Raw genomic sequence first — 21,195 nt, forward strand, 5'->3', positions numbered from 1 at the left:
AAGAGCACAGGACAATGCATGCTACCCAAAAAGGCTGAGAGGCCTGTGCCTCAGCTCCAGGACACCTCTATGTCTCTCTGGCTCACTGACAGCACTGATCTTACCTTTACTCCCACTGAGAGAAGAGTACAGGAAGATACAGGAGGGATTTCTGGAGTCATGGAGGCCATGGATGTTCTGTGGCTGTTTAGGACATAGTTGGGTGTCTCACTACTATGCTGCTTTCTCCCCATTCTCAGTTGAAATACCAGAGAGCCCTGACAAGCATGTAGCCAAACTGGGTATTCCAGTTTGAGAAGTCAAAAAGGAGGAAAAAGCCACTAGCATGCTCAAAAAAAGACATTTAAAAAAGAGAAAACAAAAAAAAATAAAAGTCCAAAATATGAAATATTAAAAGGTTAAACCAGAAAAAAAAAGTTGTTGCAAGTGCCCTGCAGTGACAGCCTGTCACTCGTTCCCACATGTGTCAGTTGGCTGCTCCGGATGAAGCAGCTCTGTGCAACGACGTGACCCCAGGGAGCCGTAGCTGTGCCCAACAGCACGCTGTCAGTCCCGACTGCGTGAAAGAAGCCTCCAGCTTGACGCCTCACCTTTCATCAGAAACATTCTTCGGCCATAAACTGGCAGTTAAAATGTATTTTTATGTCCAAATTGTTGGTTAACTTGTTACAATGCTTGGCATCAAATCAGTAAGCACAAGAATGCTGCTAGATCTGTGTTATTAGCATGGGGGTTGGAATATTCTGTGTGCTCCCATTCCCTATCCACCCCAAGCAGCATGAAATTGCTGCTGCAGTGGTAGAATTACTGAGTAGATGGGCTTTTGGGGGGGCTTTGGTTGGGGGTGGAAGGGTGCTTATTTGGGCAGGATGGGGATTTGTTGGAGGTTTTTGGACTTGTTGTTTTGTGGTTTGTTTTGGGGGCTGTATTTTTGTTCCATTTTATTTTTTTTTAAAAGCTATAAACCACCCTACATTTACTAATTCAGGACTCAGTATTTCTAGAGGCTCTTTGGATCTACCATGTTCCCTTATCTGTCTGGTTTTCCTAATTTTGTAAAAGGCATTATGTCTGACCCCAAAGTGGTCTCGTATAATACTCATTACAGAACCCAGAGAGGCTTTTGGCACACAAAGGTTACCCACTTTCTTTCTGGATTCAATTTTCTCATCTTTTTTAAGCACCATGTAGACGCACACTGCAAAGTGAACCTACAAGATATTTTAATGTCATCCACTATAATAAAGGGATAATTACCTCTGGGTACACGTTTGGTTGCACTAAACTAGAAGGCACATAAGAATAAAGCCTACCTCTTTCTTGGGGAACCTTGTTGGGAAACGAAGCCACTCATAAGCTGTTTTTCTGGTGATGCTGGGATCAAGAATTCTGATTTGACTAGATTTGTATATCATGTTCAGAGCCGGTTTCTTCCAAAAGCCTTTAGCACTCTGTAATAGGCAAGCAAATGCACATTTTCAAAGAGTTGATTTTGGTTTTGTAGCAACTCTAACCAGAGTAAAATCCAAGGGCAGGAGGGTGAGGAAGGAAAGGAGTTCTGAACCTCCCAAAGTTCTACAAAAACGTGTGCCAAATTGTACTCCTGCAACAGGATAACCCACTGCAGCAGCAGAGGCTGGGGCCAGTTGGCTGCAAAACACCATTGCAGAAAGATCCATGATGGGTAAGACACACCATCAGCATGCCCTGGAGGCTGTAAATGCTCCTTGTGTGCCTGGCCACATCAGTAACAGCACAGAGAAGGGGTAGAGAGAAGTTATCATTCTCAAATACTTTGTACTGTGCCTTTCTGCAATCTCACAAATGCTGTTTTGGCATCCTTCCCCCCTCCTCATGCAAGACTGAGTGTCAAACTGAGGCAAGCTCAGCAGAAGACCACTAAAACAGCTGAGGGGTTGCAAACAAGAATGTTCTGAGGAGGCTGGGTTTGTTCAGCCCATCTTCAACTGTCCAGTAGGGGTTTACACTGAAAGACAGGATCAGACTCTTCTCAGAGGCTCACAATGAAAGGATGAGAAGAAATTCTTTCTTGGGAGAGTGTTGCATCACTGAAACAGTTTATAGAAATATCCTTGGAAATACTCAAAACTTGAGTGGGTAATGCTTTAAGAACCTTGTATGGCTTTGAACTTGGCCTTGCTTTCTTTCAATGAGGTTTTGGACTAAAGGCCTCCAGTGAGACGTCTCTTCCAACACTATCCTGCAATTCCACCAAGCGTGCAGGCTGAAATTAACTGGGAAACAGCTGAAGTGTCCATGTCAGAATACAGAAGCAGATAAAAAGGTATTTCCAAGAGGAAAACTGCCCTGGGGTGCGAAACTGATCAAATATGTGAGAAAGAGAATAGAAGCACCTATGGAAAATGGATATTGAGCAGCCTGACTAGGAGATCCAGCGCTTCTCCCCAGCCAGAAGGACAAAGGTTAAAAGGAAAAAAGGTATTTCATGTGAGAGGTGTGTGTGACGAGCTGAGCTGATGTGCATGAATAATTAAACTCACTATTTTCTGACCACTCAGTATCTCCCAAAGCCACTTCAAGTCACGTGGTTTGAAGACAATGAGAACAACAGTTGTGTTGGGGTCATAGTGGATCGGATCCGAGAAGATGGATTCCGGGTAAGAAAGGCGGAAAGTCGTCCTCCTCCCAACATCCTCTTCATACCCTATAACAGGGCCATTATTCATTCTGCAGAGGACAGAGACACAAGAAATGCAATGACTACCCCACTCATGCTCTTCCTGGGTGGCAGCAGGTGCACATGTTAGCCTGCAGGGCAGAGCAGAGCACATGCCCAGGTACAGGAGGGTTTAGCAGCCCAGCATTTACTTCTCACATTACGCTGTTGACGAGCAATTATCAGGTGTGCTCACTCTCTATCTCAGAGGGATCAAACACCACGGGAACTTGGCCAACATGGTTTAGAATACAACCACACAATTACTTATCATGTGTCACTTGAGCAGAAGGCCACCTGATTGGGCTCAAACTCAGAAACTGGAGAAGACCAAAGAGAGTACCAGGCTTGGAGAATTACTCATTGCTCCTTTCATGCTACTCGATGATCCAAGTCACGCAGGAGGCAATTTGAGAAGGTTTTAATATTTTTCACTGCCTACAGCTTACACAAACAGAGATTACGACAATGTATGTGACATTGATAGATCTTTACATTTGCATTTCTCTGGTTGCGTGGGAGTTTTTTGGGTGTTGGTTTTCTTTTCCTCTTTTTTTATTCTTAAATATTACTTGCACAACTGCCACTGCTTTGGGATAGAACAGATTAATACGCAGATGGGTCTGGTCTCTTTAGTCTGTGGGGTTAAAGGTCTTAAGGGGCTGTGTTGCAGTTTTTGCTTGGTGTCAGTGGTGCATATTCTCTGGAGAATTCCAGTAACCTATGCACACTCCATTCCTGCCAATGTGACTGACTACTCAGAATAGGAAGCGTGCTGCAAAGCACACATTTGCAAAAGAAGGTATGCAAGCAGGGGAGTATTTCAAAGTTTTATCAGAAGTTGTCATTAAGTACAGAATGTGAGAACCAGCTCTTTGCCCATTCACAGTAAAAAAAAACACGTGTTCTGTATTTCTGAAACAGTTTTGAATTTAGAGCTGCTTTGAAATGTGTGACAAAGCGCAAGGTGGGCTGTTTTTGTAAAGCACGGAGCTGTCAGGCAAGTAATGTCTCCTAAGAATGGGCATATTACCTGGATCACTTTGTATAGTTTTTAAGAAGAGCTACTACTGAAGAATTGCATTTATTCATTTCCACCTTATCAGTATGTTTTCACATGCATGTCAGACTCCAGGCTTAGTATACATTTTTCTTGTGGTAGTGCTTGAAGACTGAAACACTGTTACTAATATGAGAATTTGAATTGATGGCAGAGTAACAAAAATGAGATTTTGTTCCATGTTCAATACAATGTTGAATCACAGAATGGTGGAGGTTGGAAGGGACCTTTAGAGATCATCTAGTCCAACTCCCCTGCAGAAGCAGGTTCACCTTGATCAAGTCGCATAGGAACATGTCCAGGTGGGTCTTGAAGACATCCAAGGTCTTCAGCCCCTCTGGGCAGCCTGTTCTACAGCTCCCTCACCTGAACAGTAATATAGTTTTTTCTTATATTTAAGTGGAACTTATGTTCCAGCTTCATCTCTTGTCCTGTTGCTAGCTACTAGAGAAAAAAGGATGTCCCAACCTCATGACATCCACCCTTTAGATATTTGAAGCAGGCAAAGGGCTGCTTTTACTTTTTTAGTTCCTGTAAAGAAGAAAGTGATTTATCTTTTTATTAATGTGCAGAAAATTGTTATAATTATCCACGGTCAATTTTCAGTTTGCTTGGCATTTGAGCCTTATCCCCCGCCTTGTCTCTGAGCATTTCCTCAGTTTCCCCCATTCATATGTCTCTTCTTCAGATCTCAGCACTCTCTGGTAGGTCCAGGCACCTCATAAGCTTCCAATATGAACAAACATGCTTGAGAAAAATAGGTAGACACCAACATCATCCTCCAGTTGACATATGCCTTGAGATAGACTTTCCAGCATAAATGTTAGGTTTAATCCACTCCAAGCAATGTGCATGCCAGCACAGGGGTAAGTTAGGCATGGTGTGGAAGGTAAGAGGCAGGTGTGCCCTGGATGCTGGCTCATAGTAGGGCTCCAAGCTGCCAGATGCTTGGAGCCACCACTTATAGCAGCATCTTGCACATGTCTATCTGTAAACAAGACAGATCAATCACCTAGTAATCCCTGCTCCCCTGTATCAATTAGTCTGCATAATGACCCATTTTTTCCTAAAATATTTAAATGAAGGGTGTGACAAAATAAGTAAACCAGAGAAGTTTTATACATTTTCACTTATATAATAACTGAACTTCAAAGCTGCTGGCTGACAGGAAAGGTTTCTTAATTCTATGCATGTACATGAAATGAGTAAGCGACAACATTTACCTTATTATCACGTCATAGGAGTCAATTTTCTCTCCTAATGTCTTATTTCGAAGTACTCCTCCATTACCCACCACAATGCACCGTCGACAGGCAATGCTGTGGAGCAAACACAACTTTTAACATGCACGACTTCCTCTGCTTCATACTCTTATTAAAGATACATTTGCATTTAGCTAGCTTCTTCACTGTATCTCATAACACTCCTCAGCCCCTACAGAGCAGTCTCAATCTTGTATCACAAAGTCTGCCTTCAAAAAATGTAGCTGCATCATTTCAGTGACTGACAAAGTCAGGAAATGGCTTCTCCCATGTAAAACTGGTTTTATACATGTCCTACTTCTAGTAGTTTGCTGTTTAAGATTATCTAACCAGTCAGTGACATGGATGCCATTAGATAAATTATCTTCCACAATGCTTCAAATGGATTATCCCAGTCTAGGGGTATAGTAACCAACAAGGATAGAGTATGCCTGGAAAAAGTAACTCATCAGGTACTTCTGCAATATTGTACAACATCATAATCTGGAAATCACCAACACAAGCTAAAGCAGTAAGATTTGTGCTCGTAGTTTTCCTTATGGGCCTCTAAATTCTACATGTGAAAAACCTAAGCTCAATGACAGATGTGATGGCTCTTCAAATGAATACAATCATGTTGATTTTTCTCCCCCTACTTAGAAAGTGCTGTCTATGACATGAGGGACACATCTGATTAAACATCACATGACTGGATTCCAATTAGCCAGCATTACTAAGTATATAAAACACCATGAGCTACAAATTAGATCTTATACTACATCCAAAACAGTACTTTATTTCGAATTTAGAGCATATTCAGAGCTAAAAAGCACCCAAAAAGTGTACTATGCAAGTGCAAACTCAGAAAAGTAAATTCTAATGGTAAGATTTTCCAAGTTACCCCTGGTTTTCTAAGGGTATCTTTTGGTCTCTACTGCCTTATTTCAATACTAGTAAAATGTATGGTTGGCTATTAACACAAAACAAACAAAAACAATCCAAACACACCACTAAAAGCACACACAGATAGGCTTGCTGGATTTTTACTAAAGAAATTTTGCCTCTGGAAAGAAAGTTTTACATCCAATGTATAAGATCACAAACTCCTCTCTATAGAACAAGCCCATCATTTTTTTGTTGTAAAAACGCTTCTTTACTTAGAATAAAAGTCGTTCAACTTGTTTGCAACAACAGTGAAATAGAAATGTTGGTATTTTCTTCAGGTACAAACAGGCTGAGAGCTTACTGAGGATAAGCCACTTTCAAACGTCCCACTCCCACAGTTCTTCAAACAAGGTTTGATGCCATTTCTTAGTGTAGAAGACCCCAGACTGTGAGCCCAGATCTTGTTCGTGGCTAAGAGCTGACTAATACTGCTTAGATGGAAAACAGTGAAATTTGGAAGTTGGATTAAGCTTTCAAACTCCAATGTCTTTAACAACTAGTATACTCAGAAATAAAGACTGTGTCCCAAAGAATACTAGGCCTCAAAGCAACAATGAAAACCTGAAGCTTACAACAAAAGGTGAAATAAGAACACTACATTTAAAAAAAACCTGTTGAGATGGCACCTTCTCACCTGCTGCTCTAGGGCCACATCTGCAGAGGGAGTTGCCTTTAGAAATGTATATATGTAAATAGTGATGCTAAATGCAGCTCTTGGGGTGGGGTGGCACGGAAAAAGCTGGCACACCTTTTTCTATTGTTTCCTGAGCAGCTTAGTAGAAGGCAAGCATTCATAAAAAGATTTCCACCTAACAGACTCTGTGACTCAGTACCTTGGAAATCAGAGATGTGAAAGTCTGTTATACCATCCTGTCCTCACTAGGGCCATTCCCTCTACACTCACAAAACCCTTCCCCCCTTTACTCCAAGAATGCTTTAGCCCATTCATTTTCAAGTTAGTTTTTCAGTCTATTTTTAAGACATCCTGAGAAAACAGGATGATGAATACATTTGCAGTGGGAGAAAGGGAGCAGAGCTTAATCCCTTTCCTGAATTAGACTTTGTTACTCAGCAGCTTTATCACAGAACTCAAAGCAAGATCCTGGGCTAAAGAGAAGCCAGCATGCCCATGTGAGGCCGACCATTTTCAGTGAAGAGAAACAGAAAGGTAAAAAGAAAACTGGACCAAAAAAACAAATCATCAGCAGTAAATGATGAAGGTGGAATGAGGGGGTGAAAAAATGCAGTTTTAGCTTAAGGCTGTATCAAGTTCTCCTGCCATTTTCAGCACGCTGTAGATGCAGATCACTGAAAGCATTCATCATCTCATACCTCTGAATTCAGTGTCACCCAAAGTTACGTGGCTACAGCTGGGTAACTGAGGTACAAACCTCATCACAATGCAAATCCTAAAGTGCTACTCCTGATCCAGCTCCTGGTGGTACCTCCTGGCTACCCTTGGTTTGGCAGTGACTGATACACCACACGTGAACTCATCTTAAGGTCTCATCAAAAAGGCAGAAAAAGGGCCCCTAATCTTGATTAATGTTCTCTTTTATACTCTCATTTTTGGTGTGAATTGACAAAAATGATGTCAACTCCACTACAAGTGATTTGTATTATTCTGACCATGCCTTTAAGGAAGTACTATTTGTTCAGTGCCTTGTAGATGAACTTTTCTTCCAATTTTTAGCAGAGGCTATGATTTAAGAAGCTTCTTCGATACGTTAATCCCTAGCTATTGAAATAATACAATCCACACTGGGAGAAAACTGAACAGCTCTTTGGTGTACACTTTCTGTACCGTGCAGCTGTGAGGATGCGCTTGGGGCACCGAGGGTAAAATAAAACGTGACTAAAGCTGGGCAACTGAGGTTTATGAAGCTACAGAAGCTGGGGGAGTTGCTCTCAAGTCAAATCCGGACTCTCTTCCCTCTTATTCATGACTGCAGACCAGATCCTGTTCATGGCTAAGAGCTGACTAATACTGCTTGGATGGAAAACAGAGTGAAAATTTGAAGTTGGATTAAGCTTTCAAACTCCAATGTCTTTAACGACTAGCATACTCAGAAATAAAGTCATCAGCTGCCTTCAAATAACCAACAATACATCTAACATTGGTATGTAAACTTTTGAAATGGATAAAGTCAACAAGCAGATCAAATACTCCTGATGAATCGTATATTAAAATGGTCTTAATTACAGTCAAACGAATGACACAGGTCAGCTTTTAATCTCTATTAAACTCCAGAATTGGAAGCGGGCCAACTCAAACAGGAAATCTGGCATGAATGTGCTATTTCTGAATGGTCTTCTCCCCTTAGCCTCCCTAAATACTTAAATGTCCTCAGTTAACAACCACACATCTGCACTGACAGTAGCAGAGATTCCACTGACAATGAAAAGCAAGGAAGGAAATGGTTTATGCCAGCATAAAAAATAGAATATAATATCATAGGAAACCAACACGTGCAGAGAGGGGAGAATATGTAGCAAGGCTGGACTGTACTAAAGGATATCTAAGTTAAATAAACTGACCAGTACTTACTGTAGATCACAGAAATCAAAACAATGACTTTCAGCAGACTGTTACACATATTTTACCAATCCTTTCTCTTAAAAGTTTCCTTCTACATAGCGTTTTCATACAAAAAAACCCCATGCGCTCACCCCAAAGGGTAACACTCACCCTTTCTACAAGAAAAGAGATAAATTCAGATGTTGCACCTAAATGCAGTCACTTCAGTCATTCAAACCTTTGCCCTGTTCACATGGTGTAAAAGATCCTCTTCACCTCATTACCAGGCATTAGTTTACATATTTTGCTTATACAGTGAAACGATAAACATTTTCTTAGACTATAAAAGCAAAATACTGTTAAATGGAAAACGTAGCCTTTAAAGGTCAAAGGGCTTGCATCCTCCACATTCCACTGAAATGCTGTTTCTCTAGAAAAAGATCTCAACCTTGACTCCTTTAACACACCCCCGTAGTCAGTTGAGGAATGCAAATTATTTCCTTCAAGGTTATTTGGTAAAAGGAAGACGTAGAGGTCATATTTTGTTGACTCAGGATTGTGTAAATGCATTTGTAAGTTCTTTCCTGCTGTTGAACTTAAGAGTCTTCAGAGTGCCCAGTAAGTAATTATAAGGAAATGCATAGAGCAAGTGTTCAGAGGTTACTCTGTTGATATGGCCTTAGCCTGGAAAACTCTTCTCCTGGGGGCTCTTCCACTGAAGTCAGTGACACTGTTCACTTCCAAACAGTTTTGGAGAACTAGACGTTCACATAAAAAGAACTACACTGGAAAATGGTACTGTTTGGGAAAAAAAAATCCTTTGCAGCTCACTAAGTACAGTTTTAGTCAAGTCACACACAAATACAGCTATATTAGCACCACAGATCCGGTTGCTCATGCAGCCCAGTATTTGTTAAAATACTTTATAGCAGGTTCCCCTGCTCTACCCCAAGAAAAGTTTATAGGGATGTTTGGTTTGCATTCTGCCAAGAAGTGTGAGTTAGGCAGCAGCACTGCAAAGCTGCTTAACAATTCCGTATTACCAGAAAATGTTGTTAGGGTTAAATCTCATAGTGTTCCACATTTAAAAGACACTGTATATTGTTAAATGTATATATAAAAGCTCTTCCTTACTACAGTGATTCATATCCCTAACAGTGCTATACACAAAACCTGACGGAACTAGAATGAATACATCGTATGAAGGTCATTGTATATTTCTCATGTTTATACTACTGACTTCCACAGTCATAGCTCTCCTTTTGCTTCAGTACTACTGAAGTATACTTTACTAAAATGAAGCATGCTTTCCAGAAGTAATAACAACTGTAGTGCTGAACTTGTGATTTCAGGAAATTTCTAATACAACACTTGACATTCTTCTTCAAACTCTAGACAGAAGACTAGCCTTTGTCAGAAAATTCTCTATACAGTTCCTTAGTTATAACACTCCCGATGGAAAATACGGTTTTGTCCTTTTTTATTTCCTCTCCCTAAGACTGTATCCATACATCCCACAAATACATATCAAATACAGCAGAGTATAGTAGGTGAAGAAAACAAAAACTGGGTATTAAAACTAACATAATTCTTGGACTTGAACATTAATTATCTTGTTCATATTCCACTCAAGTTTAATTAAAATCTGGTCCTGGCATTTAGCTTGAAGCAACACTGTTCCGTTTGATCTCCTTGATTAAAAAAAATAAGACCAAGTACAGACAATCTCGGCATTATTTGAGACGTCTGCATGTTAAGATCATATATGGCAGCTTGTCAGCCCGTTTGCTAGACTGCAAATCTAAGAAGTCATTTGCATCACTTAGTAAACAAATCTAGTATAGTATCCTTACTACACTAATTACAAAAAAAAAGAGGAAAAAAAAAAAAGTCTTAAACCAAAAACACCCTAAACCAAAACAAATCCCAACAATCACAAGAGACACACACACACAGAGAAAGATCCTCCAAAACTAAACAAAAAATTCTTAGTAAAACTGGCTTCTAACCAAGAGATTTAAACAAGGCAATATCCCCAAAATGCCTTTCCTGGCTGCCTACTTCTCTGTCATTTATGGGAGAAAGAAGCTGAGCATATACGGCACAGAGATAACTGTAAGAATTCTTTTGTGTAGAAACAGTCAGTGCTTTGCAGTCTGCTTATCTGAAACATTCTGTAGCTTACACTAATAATGACTTTGAAAGTCAAGATCCCATTCAATTTTTAAGGAGTGGCTTCACTTTCCTCAAGACTGGACTGCCTTCAGCTAATAAATATCTAAGGCACTTATAAAAAGAAATCTGTAAATTTCAACTCCCTTACAGAAAAACATTATTATTGAGCGCTGGTGGTAGATATGTTTTAAACCAATCTTATTTAAATCCTGGAATTATCAGTTACACATCATCTGGACACTGTCAGTCAGATCTGCATCTTGGCTACCTTGAGTCACTTCAAGGTAACACCACTGACATTTATTTTTAATATATAGTATTTATCTGAAAAGGAAACTAACAGAAACAGCACCAAATAAACCATCTCACCTGTCATCTTCATTGGAAAGCCCACAGTTCTGCAGTCTTGAAAGGGCTAAACGAAAAAATTGCTCTACAAGGCAAACAGAAAAAAGAGTAATGAAAATGTTTTGTGCTTTTTAATATAAAAACAAGCACTCTACTCTGACTAAAGCATTTTCAGACACAATAGTTTTTATACACTGTACACTCAAAAATCAGAACACTTTTAACTGATGACCACAGGGCAATCTCTAATGCCAGAGATTAAGGTTTATCAGAGCTGCTCTCGGGGAAGCTTTTCCTGCCCCAATACTCCCTTGTTGGAAAACAGCATGGGATTTGTTTTTTTTTTAAATTAAAATCATAGTTACAATAAATAAACTTCAGAAGAGCTTCTAAAACCTGCATCCTAATTGAATTTGTTTCTTCTTCTACCTATCACCAGCTGAAACAGAAGCTGCCTTGACCCAAGAGGAGAGGCCACATGACCACAGATAGTAACGGTACCGTGTATCTTGGGAGAAGACATGAAACCAGCCTATGCTTACTGGCAAAGCTGGGCAGAGGCACTTTCCCAGTCCTCCTTCAGTGGACAGGCACCTGCTAGACACTCAACATGCCTCTGAGAAGGGGACTCAAATCATTCCCAAATGCACTTTTCCTTACTGCAGTCTCAGAGTTGCAGGAAAATGCACTGGTGGAGGGCAAAGCAAGAGTCTAAAGCCCAGATCTGCAGTGTACTAAAGTGCACTGTTCAGTGTTAAAAACTGAAAGATTTGAAACTTTGCAACCCTTTCCAAAAGGGTGTCTCAGACCCTTCAGGTGTCTGGCCTAGTTTACTGTGCCTTGACACGGGCAGTAGGCAGGAGCAGGCAAACACTTTGCACAGGTACAGCAGCCACACAATGGCAGGAATACCCCCTGCAGCCCCAGTGACACCCTCCTTAGCGGGAGGAAGCTAGCTAGGAAAATTTTGCTGATGTAACTGCCTCAAGATGGCAGCTTCTGCCTCTTACTGAGGCAGCTACTGGACCCTGGTCAGCTTAGGTGTTTGGATCAAACCCCATCACACTGACTCAGCTAATAGCAAAGCACTACCTAAATATTTAGCACTTCAGCCCACCTACAAACAAAAGGAAGCTGAATAAGCTCCACTCTTCCTCATTTCCACCTTTTTCTATCTTCTCTGCTAAGAGGGGCAACCTCAACATGACGTTTTATTTATTAAAAACAAGAAGGTGCCAGGTCAGAGGGACTACATGAAACCATTAAGTCACTACTAGATACCCCCAAAAGGACTGGCATCAGCAAACATGAAAAAACATGGTCAGATATTCAGGTGGCTTTATATTTCATTTAGGTATTTCTGTTTAAAAATAAGGTGTGTGGGGACACACAAACCTGCTCTCTTTATTCCATAAGGCAGTTCAAACTTATCGCTCCCGTGGAACTCCGCCACTCTGATAAAGTCATTAGCACACAGGAACGGGTATATTTTGTCAACACTGATGAAGGAAAAAGCAAGAAGTTTCAAAAATCCACATGACACATTTGAGCATGCCAATACTTCACACAATTCCTTTTTAGAAACAGCTTTATCTTGTTTCAAGTGTTATCAATTTTTAAAAGAAGATACAAGAACACAGAGAAAGCGGGTGACAGAAAAAGGAAAGCTTTTGTAATGGAAAATATATGTAGACAGTGAGATTAAATGATTTCTCTGCTATTGCAAGTTACATAGTCATTAAAATCACATGACTGAAAGCATATACCATGAGATAGCATATATAAGAGAAGATATAACCCAGAAAGACAATTAATAACTTGAGGTTTGAAAAGTATGTAACAGAGGCAGCAAGGAAAATTAAGAGTTATTATATATGACAATTTGATAAATAAGTAGAAATTGAAATGAGGCATTTTAACTTGAAAATACCATCTCTTGAAGACATCAGCTTACTTGAGATGGGCTCCCATTCCAAACAAGTGGCACACTATAGCCATGTAAGCAATTTGGGGCAACAAGGGTATATTCAATCAGCAAAAAAGCAGGTTGTTCTCAAATCCACACCACACACACCTCCGTGTTTGTTGTTTGGGCTTCTAAAACTTTGAACTAACTCTAGTAGGGTTCCACAAACTGAACATCCCTTAGCAGCTTTAGCCCATCAGGTGTGCTTCTGTAGTGCATCTTCTGGCTTAGCCAGAGGTCAGATGTCTGAAAGGAGCTCAGTGCACATGTGCCAGGGCCACCAGGCACAGGGAGACCACAAGAAATTTGCCTCAAAAGTACATTTCTCGTGGAAACTGGAACATAACAGCACTGTACCTCGTAAGCGCCAAGACAAAAGGAAGAGGTCACCTCTTTCTTCAAAAAACAGTAAATGCACAAGGGTTCTCTCTCATAGCAGGAAAGAGACTCTTACTACCAAATCTACTGAGCCAAGTCAAATGAATGAACAGTACACCTCACTCTGTCACATGCTCCCGTGCCCTTGGCATCACCTTGGAGTTCAGTGGCATGCACTCACTGAACTGGTTGAATTGGTAGTGATCCTGCATACTAGGTCTTATATCAAAATGCTAACACAGAAGTGTACAGTCACAACGAGAAAACACACTGTTGGTTATAAATACCCACAGCCAGCACTATGAATTGTTTCTCCATTAAGAATATTAATAGCTATTTAAAAAGTGCTCCATCTCAGTTTTACAAATAAATTATCTTGCTTTTTAAGCTACACGTATTCAGAAGAAATTAACCATAAAAAGAGAAAAGAAATCCAGCACCACAACAAAAAAAAACACCACTACCACAGCCCACACACCAAGAACTGGGGCACAGGTTAACTAAGCAAGACCAACTAAATTTGAGACATCATGCACTAAACATCCATATTAAATGCAATAACTTGCCTCGCTATTAAGAAGCGGCTGGTAAGCTTACACATAATAAATAATTTACCTACTGCAAAGAAATCCTTAATTCTAGCTCTGGTTCATTTCCAATAAAAAATTCTGCCAGGTTAGAAATCCTTTCAGCCTCCCCAGGCTATTACCAAAGTGCACAGACCAGATCTGTAGCTCACACAAAGCAACTCTGTAAAGGAGGTACGGAAATATGCAAGAGTCTCTTGTTCTAGCTCTGCACTTCACAGAATCACAGAATGATATGGGTTGGAAGGGATCGTTAGAGATCATTTAGTGGAATCCCCAACTTACCTCCTTCTTGCTGCACATCTCTGAGTCCATTCCTGCCCCTTGCTCAGCACCAGGGCTATTCTACTGTGCCTCAGAGACAGTCTGGGCACGCTCTGTGGGAGCGAGACCTAGGACCACCCCATCAGGCCTGCCAGCTCACCAAATCTCAAAGACTACAAGACTGCTTTGGGGAGGATCAACTTGAGATTCTTCTATATTCTTTAAAATAATACTAGCACTTAATTAAACCCATGCTTTCTTGTATACAAAAAAAACCCAAACCAACCCTAACTGACCACAAAAGGACACAATGGTGTCTTTGCATAGAGCTTTAAGACTTCTTCAGCTGAGACTTGGTCTAAACACCTTCCCAAGTTTTATCAGGGCCATACTTAAAGCTTGCTTATGTAAAACACAAAGCTAACAATAATAGCCTGTCTGCTTCTGGTCATATAGCACTTCCTTGATTTGCGCTTTAAAGATTTGTGCTTCTATTAACAAAAGCTATCAGTATCTCCTCACAAGTTTCTTGGATGACCTTTTCTGATCAGACACTTCCTTTGTTTTGTGTTGAAGTTTATCCTTTTTTCACCTGACTGCTTCTTTACAAAGGAAACTTCCTATGAGTACCTTGAATTGGAGGACACCTACACAGAATTCAACAATCCTATCAGAGGAGCAAAATCATGAATAATCCTAAATGTCATCAAAGTTAAATGCCATTAAAATTTCACTGAATTTTACCATCACTAAAGATAGAATTTTTGTACATTTCATATTCCTCTTACCAAATAAAATGAAGATATTTTTAAAATTCCTCTGGTCCCTGGCTGCTACAGAAATACTTACCTACCAAAAAAAAAATCTTGATCTTTTCAGTCCAGGTTCTTAATAGTAGAATGACTGAGTTTCAGTCTTGGACATGAAGGCGTCTTTTACAGGAAAAGCATGGGCAGGGGAGGGAATCAAGGCTTTAACTTCAATCTTTATAATAGTTTCACTGTTACTAGCTACACTATCTGAACAGAAAGTATTTCTTTATTCCTTATTTTGTATATACACCAGCATGTTGAGCTAGTTGTGTGGCACTGCTCAGATACTGATCAGTGTATCAGTATCAGCTAAACAATTTGTGTTGCCAGAAGCATGAAAAGCAGCAATAAACCCAAATCCAAAAGTTGTATTTCCAGAGGTGAATCAAAACATGAAATAGTCCAGAATATGTAAATAACGCATTTCTACCTCAGTCAACACAGCCTTTCCTTTCCCTGCCTCTTCCCACAGAAGACTCACCCCAGTAAAGATTCAAATGCTGGTTTCAGGAGACAAGTGTCCAGTGTGTTCCTTCTTTCCACAGCTGTAGGTGGCAGCCTGCAAAAGAAGAATTTCAAAGAAATAGCAAGAACGAGACTGGGTAGTAGCAACAAGGTAGAGAAACCTGGACATATTAGTAAAAGCTGATTACCAAGTTAACATCACACCAAATTTTTGCTGCCTCTTTCTCATTGTGGCAGGAATACTGTTACTAGTGAAGGCTTTTATCTCATGATGCTGCTCCAAGGGGTCTGCAACCTCCCTTGCTCAGCAACTATCAAAGCAGTCCTAACTAGAGATGACATCTCAGGTCCACCTGCAGAGCAACAGGATGCTTGCGCTGAATCACTCCTGCAGCGATACGTGATAGCATCACCAGCAGTCCTCAAGAGAGGAGAGGGAAGTCTCTTCTGAAGATGGGAATAGACAGCACCATACAGGGCACTTAAAGGAAAATGAGATTCTTGGGGGATAACTCATTCCTCTTATTAAGATTCTTTGGTGATGTTATTACTCTCTTAATAAGGCTAAGATCTCCACTTCTAAGCATATTCCTGCTTGGCAGTTTAGACCAATTAATAACAAATAGGAAGCCCAGAAGGGAGAGTAAAGTTCAGTGGGTGCATTTTGTGCATCTGGGCTGCATTAAGAACAGAAGGATGAAACCAAGTCATTAGAACCATCAGCCAAACAGACCATTAAGGTTAATTGCTTTCAGTAACCTCAAGTTGTCAGTGAATACTGACACTGAGAAAGCATCCTGTGAAATGTACCAGCTGGCCAACTCGTTGCTTTCCAGCATCAGCCTTACAGATGGCATTTTGCAAGATGGGTTTAGAAAGAACAGAGGCTTGCTTTTTAAGTTTTAGCATAGGCACTCACTACTACTACAAACCTAATTGCAGGAACTTACTAGCACAAGATCTGCTTATACATACACTTGCACATCACAAGTGGAATCACAACTCTGACTTATTATATTTTAAGCACAAAAGTTGCCCCCGTAGATCTGCCGATTTTATTTAGGTATAACTCAGAATTGCAGAAATTTGAAAGTTGAAACAGACGTCCTTCCAACAATTCATTGCTTGTTACATACAGCCGTTGTAAGTGGCCATAAATATTAATGAAACACTAGAAACAAAACATGGACAAAACTCCTTTCTGACAGACATGTTATAATTGTGCTCATAACAGAAACAGCCAACAGACACAACTGTACAATAACCAGTTGAACAGGGAGCCTATGAACAAAGGCTATGGATTTCAGTCTCAATCCCTCCCATTTGCCCAAAACCAAACCAACCAAAAACACCCACCACAAAAATACTCAACTGCTGAACTTACTGAGTAACTTCACTAGTTTCATAGGAAGGAGAAGCCCTCACAGAGGAAGTCTGTCCATAAAAGCTAATCCTGCAAAAAGGGAAATGTCACAACACTGTGGTTTGCTATAAACAGAAACCACAACAGAAAGCCATTCGTATCAATTGTATGCTATAAACAAGTCAAATAGAGGTGCATCAATAACTACTTTTAAAAGCTATCACTGTTACCTTCGTAACACCAAAACATCAGTCAGTCCTGGTTGGTTACAGCTATACAAAGGCTAATGGAAACTCAACTTGTTCCGCAATCACTCTGAATTTTAGGTCCCTAGCCACCTGTCCTGCATATCTTGAATATAGTGAAACCTCAATTCCCACAAGGTTGCCAATGGCACTCAACAAATTTGAACTTTCCAAAAGGTGCCCACTACCTCTGCAGTTATTCGCATGTGTAGAGCAGGTCTTTCTCATATCACTTATCAGATACCTAAAGGAACAAGCTAACACTAAACACATGTAGGGTGGGAGGAGATATGGACACAACATACACAAATAAGTTTTCTTTCCTCAGTTGAACACTATTTTCTGTGAAACTCAGGAAGGCTATCTCTGAGGTTCTGACCTCTCCATACAACCAGGTTCAAATCAGCTACTAGGTTTACAAGAGACATGAAAGAATGAACAACAGGAGAGAATGATCACATTAATTCCCTCACAGCACAAAAACAAACCAACCACAAAACAAACATACACAGAGAGAAGTAATCACTTCTGCTCATTACTAGTAAGTAGCAACACAGCAACTCACACCCACATCCCTCATAGAGCCATGAAGGTGTTTGCACTATAAACGAACAAGGCATCATCATACCAGTAGAGGTTATTTCTCCACAGATTTCCATGCAGGATACCATACATAACAGCAGCAGCCAGTATAAAAAACAGGAGAATTCGTTTCATGATTGGTAGATCTGAAATATAAGAAAAACAAAACCAGAAATTTAAATCCAAGTCATGCTATTAACATGAAGTCTTATCTTGAAATCCATGAAAGGAAATCATAAGTACTCCAGTTGTTTATCACCATCACAGATTTGACCAGGGATCACTCTGGTTTGATTTCTCTCCCAGTGATAGGAGTTGAACACTGCTGTGCATCTACAACACATGCATACTCTGCACAAAAGAGGCAATAAAAGCAGCTCACTCTAAGTGAAGACACAGGAGGAAGATGGGCTCTTCCATAAGCCTATCAGAGTAGAAGCTCCTTTCTGGCCACTGGTAGCCCAAAGAAATCAGCCTTGAGTCAGAAGTTGGCCTTTACTGATACCAGCACTACTCATCTCTCTTGTGGCACCAAGTTTTCATGGTAACAGTTAAACAAGCATTGACATTGCAGAAGGCAAATAAGCTGGACGCTGATGAAGTAGAAAAGGGTATGAGTTGCCATGATTTGCTACTATCTTTTTAAGGATCACTGAATATTCTTCAAGTCTGGGTTTGGACATTTAGAGCTGTACTGAAACTTTCTGCTTATACTCTTGTGTCCTGCACAATCTCCACTTCCCAACACAGGCCAGACTTCATTGCTCAAGTGCAGAAAATTGCTATTTTCATACATTGCAAAGAAAGGAAGAGAAGTTAAGACCGACCTAATCTGTGAAACTTAGTTAAATTATGGAGAAATAGCAAAGAAAGGGTTCATTTTTCAAAGAGTTTTCACCTTGTTGCACAGTATAGTAAAAGAAAACCAGAAAGATATCAGAAGCTCATGTATCCAGCAAGACATACTGGGAGGAAAAGCCAAGTTCTGCATGGCTCATATCTAACACACAGAGCTGCCCTTTCAGGAGCTATAAATGAACCATTGTTGGTTATACTTCTGAAAGTCTAAAATAGCCATTCTGGCCACAAGTTACGATGGAAATTTACTCATGAGCTATACCAACTATTTTCACTTCTCCCTCTAACATAGTAAGCAGGTTTGATGCACACAACATATAAACACTTACTTATATATCCTGAAGTATTTTCAAATGAAGGCAACAAACAGCTATCAAGCAAAAACAAGCCATATCCAAACACAGTGATGCACTTTTCAACAGCAGAGCCTTTGGCTTTATAGTTTGGGTTTTTTTCCTTTTTTCTCTCTCTCTCCAAGCTTCTTGTTCTAAATTCCATGTTGCTTTTTAGAGTATTTAGAACTGATGTTATTTTAAACCTGGATTCAACAGCCCTAAGGCAATAAAACTCAAGGTAAATATGCTGCAGATGATTTATAGCAATACATTTTGTGTTAGCAACATCTTAACATCATACCTTGTATTAAAGGCCAAAAAACTCCTAAAGACATTTTCTTATTAGAAATTGAGAAGCAAACTACTGCGACTCACATAGCTTCACTCTTGAAGAAATATCTTACAGTGGACTATTTGTTACAATGACCTGAGCTTAACAAGCCACTGCTTCCTTATTTGTTTTCTTTTACCCCCCATATCCTTCACAGGAGTTTACATGTAGGATCAGAGATGGGATTTTGTAACGGCATCTACCACTAACACAGCCATGCAATGAACAAGCTATAATTTATCAATCTTAAGTATATCCCTCCAGGCTATCCTGCTCTGTTCTAGATTAAACACACATAGGCTGCAGGTGTTGCAATTTCAGCCTTTCATCCCTCCCTTGGAAAGCAACAATCTCCCTTACAGTCCACCACAAACGTTTTTTGACAGTCACTTTCAACTCCTAGAGCAAACCCTGAGTTTTTACAATGATTTTCTAAGAGTCTTGCCCTAAAACTGGAAGAACATCACAATAAAGTTCACCTAGTGGGTTTAGTCAAGCGTCATTAACAGAAACTAGCTCATCATCTTGACCGCCATCATGCAGCACGTACAGGGCAACCAGGTGATGAAGCCCAGTCAGCATGGCTGTACAAAAAGACAGGTCCTGCCTGACTAACCTGATCTTCTACTACAAGGTGACCTACTTAGTGGACCAGGGAAGGGATGTAGATGTTGTCTACCTGGACTTTAGTAAAGCCTTCAACAGTCTCCCCCAGCATCTTCCTGGAGAGACTGGCTACTTATGGCTTGGATGGGTGTACTCTGCCTTGGGTAATAAACTGTATGGTCAGGCCCAAAGAGTTCCAGTGAATGGAGTTAGGTCAAGATGGTGGATGGTAACCAGTGGCCTTCCCCAGGGCTCAGTGCTGGGGCCTGTCCTGTTTAACATTTTTATTAATGACCTGGATGAAAGGATTGAGTGCACCCTTAGCAAATCTGCAGAAGACACAGAGCTGAGTGGAAGCATAGATCTGCTTGAAGGTAGGAAAGCTCTTCAGAGGGACCTAGACAGGCTGGAGCAATGGGCTGAGGCCAGTTGTGTGAGCTTTAACAAGGCCAAGTGCTGCGTCCTACACTTGGGCTATAACTACTCTGCAATGCTACAGCCTTAGGGCAGAGTGGCTGGAAAGCTGCCTGGAGGGGAAGGACCTGGAGGTGTTAACTGACAGTCAGCTGAACATGAGCCAGCTGTGTGCTCATGTGGCCAAGAAGTCCAATGGCATCCTGGCCTGTATCAGGAATAATGCAGCCAGCAGGACTGAGGAAGTGACTGTCTCCCTGTACTTGGCCTTGGTGAGGCCATGAGTACTGTGTTTGGTTTTGAGCCCCTCACTACAAGAAGGACATTGAGGTACTGAAGCACATCCACAGAAAAGCAACAAAGCTGTTGAAGGGTCTGGAGAACAAGCCTTACAAGGAGCAGCTGAGGGCACTAGGCCTTGTGTAGCACAGAGAAGAGGAGGCTGAGGGGAGACCTTATCAGTTTCTACAACTGCCTGAAAGGAAGTTGTAGCAATACGGATGTTGGTCTCTTCTCTCAGGCTACAAGCAACAGCACAAGAGGAAATGGTCTGAAGTTGTGCCACAGAAGCTTTAGATTAGATTTTAGGAAAATTTTCTTCACAAAAATAACTGTTGAGCACTGTAAGAGACCACCCAGGGAAGTAGTGGAGTCACCATCCCTGGAGGTGTTTAACAGACACATCAATGTGGTGCTTAAGGACATAGTTTAGTGGTGGATGGGGCAGTGCTAAGATAATGGTTGGACTCAATCTTAAAAGTCCTTTCCAACCTAGACAACTCCGTAATTTATTTAAAGATACTGTGCTCTTCAGGGGTTTTTTTTCCCTTTCATTGTCAGTAGTTTTACTCCTTCTCGCTTTTAGAAGTTTGTTAAAATGTCCCACTGAAGTGGAAATCAACTGTTTACTTTTTACTCCCTAATTCAATCAATGCATACTTCAGTTAAAGAACAGAACATAAACACAGAACCACAGAACCTTAAGGGTCAAAAGGGACCTTGAA

The 21,195-nt window shown here is 40.6% G+C and overlaps 1 protein-coding gene across 27 annotated transcripts in view; it reads right to left on the minus strand.

Moving 5' to 3' along the window:
- The window catches only part of ST3GAL6 (ST3 beta-galactoside alpha-2,3-sialyltransferase 6), a 94,551-nt gene that overhangs the window by 9,559 nt on the left and 63,797 nt on the right, over positions 1-21,195 (minus strand). For 24 of the 27 annotated variants that reach the window (XM_062004468.1, XM_062004459.1, XM_062004496.1 and 21 more), the window contains 8 exons: positions 17,694-17,793; positions 16,842-16,910; positions 15,474-15,551; positions 12,381-12,484; positions 11,007-11,070; positions 4,982-5,077; positions 2,523-2,709; positions 1,314-1,451 (listed from right to left, as the gene is read on the minus strand). In XM_062004468.1, the coding sequence (XP_061860452.1) occupies positions 1,314-1,451; positions 2,523-2,709; positions 4,982-5,077; positions 11,007-11,070; positions 12,381-12,484; positions 15,474-15,551; positions 16,842-16,910; positions 17,694-17,782 (825 nt within the window). In that variant the 5' untranslated portion in view covers positions 17,783-17,793. The remainder of the gene's footprint in view (positions 1-1,313; positions 1,452-2,522; positions 2,710-4,981; positions 5,078-11,006; positions 11,071-12,380; positions 12,485-15,473; positions 15,552-16,841; positions 16,911-17,693; positions 17,794-21,195) is intronic. The other 3 variants (XM_062004595.1, XM_062004620.1, XM_062004604.1) reach the window with 2 other exon arrangements.

The sequence above is a fragment of the Colius striatus genome, chromosome 1 (assembly GCF_028858725.1).
Source record: "Colius striatus isolate bColStr4 chromosome 1, bColStr4.1.hap1, whole genome shotgun sequence".
NCBI lineage: Eukaryota > Metazoa > Chordata > Aves > Coliiformes > Coliidae > Colius > Colius striatus.